Source organism: Piliocolobus tephrosceles, chromosome 21 (genome assembly GCF_002776525.5).
Source record: "Piliocolobus tephrosceles isolate RC106 chromosome 21, ASM277652v3, whole genome shotgun sequence".
Lineage (NCBI taxonomy): Eukaryota > Metazoa > Chordata > Mammalia > Primates > Cercopithecidae > Piliocolobus > Piliocolobus tephrosceles.
The window spans coordinates 21,345,836-21,355,404 of record NC_045454.1 but is presented as its reverse complement, the minus strand read 5'-3'; the positions used below and the strand labels follow the sequence as shown (position 1 = coordinate 21,355,404).

Sequence of the window (9,569 nt, the reverse complement as noted above, 5' to 3'; positions counted from 1 at the left end):
TTTCTTTCTTTATGTATATCATAGCTCATATCACTACTTAACATGTTTACTCCTTCTCTTTCTCCCTCCTTCATTTCCTTTCTTCTTCCCTCACTAGGATCTAAATGCTACGATTCCATTCTGCCCCATTCACTCCTTTATCTCTAAGGCCAGGCACAGCACATGGCACACGGTAAGTGCTCAGTCAATCTCTGTTGAATTAATGTACAGATTTGGCCGGGTGCGGTGGCTCAAGCCTGTAATCCCAGCACTTTGGGAGGCCGAGACGGGCGGATCACGAGGTCAGGAGTTCGAGACCATCCTGGCTAACACGGTGAAACCCCGTCTCTACTAAAAAATACAAAAAGCTAGCCGGGCGAGGTGGCTGGCGCCTGTAGTCCCAGCTACTCGGGAGGCTGAGGCAGGAGAATGGCGTAAACCCGGGAGGCGGAGCTTACAGTGAGCTGAGATCCGGCCACTGCACTCCAGCCTGGGTGACAGAGCGAGACTCCGTCTCAAAAAAAAAAAAAAAAAATGTACAGATTTAACAGATACACGATTTCCTCTTGGAGTCCACCTTAGCCTTTTCCCTGTCCTCGACCACATTTCCAGATTCCTTCACATTCTGGGACAAAACCCTCTCCCGCTCTGCAAGCAAGACTGCTTGGAGGGCTCAGCCTACACCCTCCGACCTCCCACTGAGTCACAGGCCCCAGCCACCGCCAGCTGCATTTCCAAAGGAGATTTTCCAGTTTTCTGAAGTACAGCGCCCGCCCGCCCCCGCAACACCTCAGGTCCCAGATAACTTTATTTTTCTTTTTTCTTTTTTTTTTTGAGACAGGGTCTCACTGTGTCACCCAAGCTAGAGTGCTATGGTGCAATCCTAGCTTGCTGCAGCATCGAATTCTCAGGCTCAAGTAATCCTCCTACCTCAGCCTCTGGAGTAGCTGGGACTACAGGTACTCACCATGCCTGGCTAATTTCTAAATTTTCTGTAGAGATGGGGTCTTGCTCCATTGCCCAGGCTGATCTCGAACTCCTGGCCTCAAGCGATCCTCCCGCCTCAGCCTCCCAGAGTGCTAGGATTATAAGCCAGAACCACCGTGCCTGGCCAACTTTCTTATTTTTCTATTAGACTGAAGTCAACGTGTAGTCTCCCTGATCCACCTCTAGTGGGTGACATGACCATGGATACCATCTCTCCTGCTCTATCCTGGCAACGCTAACTCTGAACCTGGTTTCGGAACCTCACAGCTGCTGGGGATTCCCAGCCTGCATATCTTCCAAATTCTCCTTCTATATTCAACTCTGGCTGCGCTCCATCCCCTTCTACCCAGTACCCAGATGGAGCTTTCAAACTATAAATCAGACCTGCCACTCCTCTGCTTTTAAACACCCTCACCTTGCCACTGTTCTCCCCCATCCCACTTAGAATATAACCAAAGTCCCCACTGTAGCCTTGAAGGCCTTTCCAGATCTGGCCTATGCCAACCTCTCACCTCAACCTTGATCATTCCCTGAATGCAGCTCCAGGATCTTTCTGTTCCAAGTTCAATTCTGCCTCAGGGCCTTTGCACTTGCTGCTCTCTGCCTGGAACACTCTTTTTCCAGCTCTCCTCTGGCTGATTCCTCCCTATGCTTCGGGTCTCAAACTAAATGTCACCTACTCAGAAAGACCAGCCCTGACTACCCCTGCAGGTAGCTGCCCCCTAGTCATTATCATATCCCCACTTTTCCTTCCCTCCCTCCCTCCCTTCCTTCCTTCCTTTCTTTCTTTTTTTGATAGTCTTACTCTGTCACCCAGGCTGGAGTGTAGTGGCTCGATCTTGGCTCACTGCAACCTCTGCCTCCCAGGTTCAAGCGATTCTACAGCCTTGGCCTCATGAGTGGCTGGGATTATAGATGTACGCCACTATGCCCAGCTAATTTTTGTATTTTTAGTAGAGATGGGGTTTTACCATGTTGGCCAGGCTGGTCTCAAACTCCTGACCTCAGGTGATCCACTGCCCTCGGCCTCCCAAAATACTGGGATTACAGGCGTGAACCACCGCACCTGGCCCACCTTTTCTTTCTTTCATACCACTCACTCCAATCTGAATTTATCTGATTTCTGATTTATTTATCTGTTCATTTTTTAGTCCCTCCTTTTCTCCTGCAAGGGAAGATCATTCCTGGATCACTCGGGATTAAATCTCCAGCACCCAGCATAAGGCTTGTCACAGAGTAGCAGCACTCGATAAATATCGTTCGGTCAATATCGTTCGGTCAATGATTAGACACTTTCAGTTTCTCCAAGAGGCCCTCCTCTCAGCTCTGTACCCTCCTACCTGAGATCCTTTACCCAGCAGTTACCTCTCCTGGGACCCCTTTCCCCTGACCCCTCTCTTAGTTAACCCCAACTCACCCTCCAGTCTTCTCAAACGTAACCTCCTCAGAGAAACCATGTCTTAAAAAACTCTTGCAGCAGCTTGTTTTTGGTAAATACAATTTTCATAATGTCTTGTAGTTACATATTTATATTACATTATATTTTTCTTTCTTGCATATAAACCTAAATGTGAACTAAATTACATTATGGTTTAATATCTATTTGTGTGGCTGTTACTGAGGCCTGTGAGTTGTCTCAGGGTAAAGACTGGGTTTCTCTTGCCCCCTGCTGTGGCCCCAGCCCCTAGCATAGAGCCAGGTCCACAGATGCTTTCAATAAATGATTGTTGAAAGACTAAATGATGGAATGATGTGTCATGAATCAACGACTAGGAGTATTACAATTCCATTCTTCAATGGGTGAATGAGTGAATGAACGAGGGGTGCTCTGCAGCCAAGATTCCTCTGGACCACCTTCAAATTCCCCAGAAATTCTCTCACCATCACCACCAGCAGAGCACAGCCCACCCTTCCCAGCCACCCAACGCTCCAGGCCAGATTCCAGGGTGGGGACAGTGTTACCGTAGTCCTTAGGGAGGGGGGCAGGTGCCGAGGGGTGCACAACAGGCTTCTGTCGGCGCTCCTGGGTGGGGCTGGGGGCCTCGGGGACGGGCTCATCCTCCTCCTCCTCTTCTTCCTCCTCTCCTCGGGGCGGCGGGGCCATCGGGGCAGGATCTGTCTTAGTCATGGTCCTTGGTGGCCCTCGGGGGGCAGGTGCAGAGTTGGGGGCAGCTTTCAGGCAAATCCTGGAGGCAGAGGTCAGCTGGAGAGGGTGCCCCGCAGGCTCCAGGGTCCAAGCCCCTAGGAGCTTCCAGGGCCCCGAGTGGCCTCCGTGCAACTGGATCTTGGGCAACCATAGGGACCCCCGTTACCCATAGAGGGCCCCGGTGTGTGCGCCCAGCGCCTGCCACCTCCCCCAGGCCCAGCCCCCCATTCTTCTCCTCCCGCGTCAGGCCCCTCAGTCTCAGCCGCCCCCTCCCAGGGTTTGTTTATCTCGGGATGCAGGATGCTTCGCCCCTCCCCTTCTCCGCGGGCCTCCCCCTCCCCATCTTACCTCGGGCGGACAGCGCTGGGGACCAAAGTGGAGACTGGGGGGACTGTGGGAGCAATGGGGTGTCGGTGTCAGGGGACGTGATGGGGCAGGCGAGGGAGACAGAGAGAAGGGGACGAGGCCCAGACGCCGACGGGGGGGTGGGGGCGGAGAGGGAGGGGCACGATTGCGCATGCGCTTGCTGCCCCCTTACCGGCGAGGGGAGGAGGGACCAGGAGGAGGGATTGGGAGGCGCTCGCATTGATGGAGGGGCCAGAGGCGGCGACGCAAAGGGGAGAGCCTCTGAGTACAGGGAGAGGAAGAGATGGCTACAGAAAGGAGCGAGATTAGCAGATACAAGGGCGAAAGAGAGGGCTGAGAGCGCGAGTACAGATCTTATCCATCCCCTTCCGCCACGCCTGCAAACCAGACCGGTGAGGACAGTGGTCTCCGGGCGTGGTGACGATGGATGTTCTCTCTCTCTAGGACCCTAGACCGGACCCCTTCTCCAAGCTCACCATTCATAATGGGTGCCTCAGAGAGGTGATTTCCTAGAGACTCCTATCATGATCATCTCATCCTTACCATTTTAATGCAAGGCTCACACACTGGGGCCCACAGAGGTTAAGCCGCTTGCCCAAAAGTACATGAGTAGGTGATGGAGCGAACATTTGAAACCAGACAGTCTGTAAAGTCTGTTTTTTATTTTTATTTTTTCCTGGACAGGGTCTCACTCTGTCACCCAGGCTACAGCGCAGTGTTGTGATCTTGGCTCACTGCAGCGTCAAACTCCTGGGCTCAAGCCATCCTCCCACCTCAATCTCCTGAGTAGCTGAGACCACAGGTGCATGCCACCACCTCTGGATAATTTTTTAAAGAGACAGGGTCTTGCCATGTCGCCCAGGCTGGTCTTGAACTCCTGACCTAAAGGGATCCTCCTGCCCCAACCACCCAAAGTGCTGAGATTACAGGCATGAGTTACCGTGCCCAGCTTTCTTAATCACCATGCTACATGCCTGTAGCAGTGTCTGGGAAACAGACCTGCCGATCGACCCCTCCAACTCTCTTGGAACCTGTATCTCCCCTACGGAGGCCTCCTGAAGCCAGCCCAGGGTCCTGGCTCCATCGTCATGGCTTGGCTTCCCACCTGGAGCTGTAGCCTGCTCTGCCTCAAATCATTGCAGCCTGGATGGGGCTGGGTGACAGCCTTGAACACCTCATTCTTCTAATGCACAGGCCCAGTAGCTCTATCTCCAAAAGATTTCCAGAATCTCACTCTCCCCACCACTATTCTGGGCCCTCACCCTGGTCCATCCTTCATCTTCTGCCACCGGCACTATGGCAGCAACCTCTTACCTGCTGTCCCCGTCCTCCTCCAACATGCAGCCACAGTGACCCATGAACACCTGTCGCTTTGGAGCCCTCTTTCCCTCAGAGGGATCTGCCTGCTGCACCTCACTCCAGGTAGAAGCCAAGGCTCTCAGCCATGGCCCACAAGGCCCTATATGAACCCGCCCTATCATCTCTGCACTCACTTCCTCTCACCCTCTTTTGTTCACTCCACCCCAGCCACAGTGGCCTCCTTGCTCCTCCCTACCCCCGGACCATTGCACTGGCTCTGCTTTTTTTGTTTTTTATTGTTTATTTATTTATTTATTTTAGATGGAGTCTCACTCTGTTCCCCAGGCTGGAGTGCAGTGGCATGATCTCTGCTCACTGCAACATCTGTCTTCCAGGTTCAAGCGATTTTCCTGCCTGAGCCTCCTGAGTAGCTGGGATTACATGCCTGTACCACCACACCCAGCTAATTTTTATATTTTTAGGAGAGACGGGGTTTTGCCATGTTGGCCAGGATGGTCTCGAACTCCTGACCTCAGGTGATCTGCCCGCCTCAGCTTCCCAAAGTGCTGGGATTACAGGTGTGAGCCAGAGTGCCTGGCCTGCACTGGCTCTTTGTGATGCCTGGAATGCTCTTCCTCCAAATCCCTACATGGCTCCCTCTCTGCCCTGTTTTAGGATCTTACTTGTTGGTGCCTTTTCACCTTCTCTGTTCTAAAACTGCACCCCTTCCTCTAAGGAAGGAGACCACTACTACTTCTGCTGCCCTCCTCCCTGCACCTTGCCTAGTTCACAAGACAGGAGGAAAAAGAGAAGGCAAAAAGTTGGAAAAAAAACAAAAGTAAGATAAATAGCCAGACAACCTTGGCACCACCATCTGGCCCTAGGAGTTAAAAAAAAAGTAATAATAACATCAACCCCTGACCTAAACTGCTTGTTTTATCTGTAAATTCCAGACACTGTATGAAAAAAGCATTGTAAAACTTTTTGCTGTTAGCTGATGCATGTAGCCCCCAGTCATGTTTCCCACGCTTGCTCGATTTATCACGACCCTTTCACATGGACCCCTTAAAGTTGTAAGCCCTTGAAAAGGCCAAGAATTTCTTTCTCGGGGAGCTCGGCTTTTAAGATGCGAATCTGCTGACGCTCCCGGCTGAATAAACCACTTCCTTCTTTAATTCGGTGTCTGAGTTTTGTCTGCGGCTCATCCTGCTACATCTCCCTTCCCTACTCTGGTTTTCTCCATAGCAACACCGCCTCCCAGACGGGAGGCCCTCTCTGCAGGGGTTGTTCGTCCTCTGGAACCTGAGCCTGTCACCCTCCAGGCCAGCCCCTTCTCATCACCTAGGTTTCTGCTAAAACATGGCCTTAGAGGGCCCTCCCACAAGCCCAAACCGAATTTTTGTCGTCTTTATAGCACTCATCGCTTGCATTTGCAGTGTTCTCGTTTATTTGTTTACTAGTTCGTCTACTCAAGTAGAATGAGCACCATGAGAGCAGGGATTTTCCCAGCTGTGTTCACCATGGTATCGTCAACTCAGTACCAGGCTTGGCAAAAAGCGTGGGGCTCCTAAGAACCAGGTATGATTCTCCCAAACAAACAACCCTTGCTCTGCTCTGAGGCTGTCGTACTGATTTGCAAAGATCTGAGTTGGGGGTGGCAGAAGCCTGGTACCCAGGGGATTGGGGGCTGATGAAAGACTTGGGCCTAGGTCACCCCTAAGGTTCAAGACATCCCTAGGAGTGGAGTGGTAGAACCCAGGTCCTTGAGGGAGGCACTGCTACTACCCAGGCGTGGGTGGTGGGGCTGGGGCCAAGCCCATGTGTAATGTCTTTCCTCCTCCATCTTCTATCTTCTGTCCCTCAACATTGTCTGTCTTGATCCTTATGCACTGGGGGTTCGAGTGTCCAGGAGTTCCGGCTTGGCATCCACTGTGGCAGGTGCAGGGCCCTGGGCAAGGACCACTGCTATGTCAGGTCCTCCACAGATGATGGTGAAGGTTTGGGATTCCTCAGGTCCAAGGGTCTGGGCCGTTGTCTAAGGCAAAGAAGTGGCAGAGATGGGAACATTACAGAGCAAGTTGTAGGAGAGACAGACAGATATGGTGAGGAACAGGGAGGCAAAGGTAGGAGTGGGGCGTGTCAGGAAAGAGAGAGAGATGTGGGCAGAGATATGAGGAGACAGGAAAGCAGATGTGAGGGCCAAAGAGACATTCATGGGAAAGGAAAGAAGGGTGGGGAAATGGGAAGAGAAATGCGGAGAGACAGACACAGACACATGTAGAAAAAAGAGATGTGCAGGCAGACAGACGTACACACAGAGATGTGGGGGAGACAGAAAATATGCAGACGAAGAGAGACATAAGGAGGTGGGGAAACAGGTAGGGGACAGAGATGATGGGGAGAAAGACAATGAATGTTGGAGAGGGAGGAGATTGCAAGGTAGGGATAGATGAGTAGGAGACAGAGATTGGAATGATGGGAGAGGAGGCAGAGAGAGGCAGTCAGCTCAGGGGCTCTGGCAGGCTCCACAAAGAGCCCCAGGCCCGAGTCTGAGCTCTGTCCCTGCCCCACTGTCCCTCTGTGCCCCAGGCCACAGTCTCAAACTTCAAGCCCCCAGAGGCAGCTACACTGTAGCTCCAGCCGACTGCTATCAACTGAGAATCCAAGCCCAGTGCTGCTAGATCTGCAGAGCCTTCGGGAAAGACCAGACCTTTTTTTTTTTTTTTTTTTTGAGACAGAGTCTCACAGTGTCACCCAAGCTGCAGTGCAGTAGCACAATCACAGCTCATTGAAGCCTTGACCTTCTGGCCTCAAGCAATACTCCCACTTCAGCCTCTCGAATAGCTAGAACTATAGGTGCAACACTTGGCTAATTTTTTGTATGTCTTGTAGAGACAGGGTTTCACCATGTTGCCTAGTCCCCTGGGCTCAAGTGATCCACCTGCCTCAGCCTCCCAAAGTGCTGGGATTACAGGCGTGAGCCACTGCACCCAGCCATTAGAAATTATTTTAAAGCACTGTGGAGGCCAAACAAAGTCTGTCTGTGGGTCATGTCCAAACCACTGACTATCAATCTGAGACTCCTGGCTGGGCATGGTGGCTCATGCCTGTAATCCCAGCACTATAGGAGCCCAAGGTGGGCTGATTACCTAAGGTCAGGAGCTCAAGACCAGCCTGGACAACATGGCAAAATCCCATCTCTACTAAAAATACAAAACTTAGCTGGACATGGTGGCACATGCCTGTAATCCCAGTTGCCTGGGAGGCTGAGACAGGAGAATTGCTTGAACCAGAGAGGCAGAGGTTGCAGTGAGCCGAGATCGCGCCACTCCACTCCAGCCTGGGCAACAGAGTGAGACTCCGTCTCAAAAAAAAAAAAAAATCTGACACTCCTTAACTCCAGGGGTACTGTGGGGGCTCCTTCCTGAGCCCTGTCAGTGAGTCTAGCATTCAGAGCTCTGTGTGGGCACCTCTCTCATCCAGGCAGGGCTCTGAAAGCCATGGGGACTAGGCTGGGGACCTCAAGCTTGGCCCTGGGGTTTTGGACAGGAGAAAGCCTTGGTCAAACTGTGATTTTCAGAGATAACACCCTTCCTCAACTTCCTCCCTCCCGCCCCCACACACAGACATAACACCCTTCCTCAACTTCCTCCCCTACACACACACACACCCAGCAGTAAAATATAGAGGCAAAAGGGATTAAAGAGGGCCTGGAGGACACTATTACAGAGATTGCAAACTCCAGCTCTATAGGGGCCAGGCAGGAAGCTCTCACAGGCCTCTTCTGCAGCCAGACACCTGGGTTTGAATCCTGGCCCTGAAATTTATAGGCTGCCTGACTGTGGGTACACTACTGGACTGCTCTGTGCCTCCATTTTTTCACCTGGAAGATGGAGACAACAGCAGTATTAAGATTATAATGAGGTTTTTGTTTGTTTGTTTTTTGAGATGGAGTCTTGCTCTTGTCGCCCATGCTGGAGTGCAATGGCACAGTCTTGGCTCACTGCAACCTCTACCTCCCGGGTTCAAGCAATTCTCCTCCCTCAGCCTCCCGAGTAGCTGGGATTACAGGCACACGCCACCATGCCCAACTAATTTTTGTATTTTTAGTAGAGACAGGGTTTCTCTATGTCACCCAAGCTGGTTTCAAATTCCTGAACTCAAGCAATCTGCCTGCCTTGGCCTCCCAAAGTGCTGGGATTACAGGCACAAGCCACTGCACCCAGACTATAGTGAGTTGTTGGGTTGCGTTTTTTTTGTTGTTGTTGTTGTTTTTCTGAGACAAGGTCTTGCTTGGTCACCTGGGCTAGAGTGCAGTGGTGCGATCTTGGCTCACTGCAGTCTCTGCCTCCTGGGCTCAAGGGATCTTCCTGCCTCAGGCTCCCAAGTAGCTGGGACCACAGGTGCCCACCATGTTAATTTTTGTATTTCAGTGAGACACAGTCTCACCATGTTGTCTAGGCTGGTCTTGAACTCCTAGGTTCAAGCAATCTGCCCACCTTGGCCTCCCAAAGTGCTAGGATTACAGACGTTAGCCACTGCATTTTTAAAAAAATTAACTTGTAGGCCGGGCACGGTGGCTCAAGCCTGTAATCCCAGCACTTTGGGAGGCCGAGACAGGTGGATCACGAGGTCAGGAGATCGAGACCACCCTGGCTAACATGGTGAAACCCCATCTCTACTAAAAAATACAAAAAACTAGCCGGGCAAGGTGGCGGGCGCCTGTAGTCCCAGCTACTCGGGAGGCTGAGGCAGGAGAATGGCGTGAACCCGGGAGGCGGAGCTTGCAGTG

At 51.9% G+C, this 9,569-nt stretch overlaps 2 protein-coding genes across 4 annotated transcripts in view; both read right to left on the bottom strand.

Annotated features, from left to right (window-relative positions):
* Positions 1-5,021, bottom strand: part of CLIP3 (CAP-Gly domain containing linker protein 3) — a 20,366-nt gene extending 15,345 nt beyond the window's left edge. Inside the window, exons 1-3 of one of the 2 annotated variants that reach the window (XM_023198181.3) lie at positions 4,793-5,021; positions 3,461-3,503; positions 2,929-3,152 (exon numbers count right to left, since the gene is read on the bottom strand). In XM_023198181.3, the coding sequence (XP_023053949.1) occupies positions 2,929-3,094 (166 nt within the window). In that variant the 5' untranslated portion in view covers positions 3,095-3,152; positions 3,461-3,503; positions 4,793-5,021. Of the gene's footprint in view, positions 1-2,928; positions 3,153-3,460; positions 4,099-4,792 lie in introns of those variants that run through there. The other variant, XM_023198180.3, reaches the window with a different exon arrangement.
* A 1,185-nt stretch (positions 5,022-6,206) lies between these two features.
* Positions 6,207-9,569, bottom strand: part of THAP8 (THAP domain containing 8) — an 18,809-nt gene continuing 15,446 nt past the window's right edge. For both annotated transcript variants that reach the window (XM_026448755.1, XM_026448756.1), the window contains exon 4: positions 6,207-6,812. In XM_026448755.1, the coding sequence (XP_026304540.1) occupies positions 6,660-6,812 (153 nt within the window). In that variant the 3' untranslated portion in view covers positions 6,207-6,659. The remainder of the gene's footprint in view (positions 6,813-9,569) is intronic.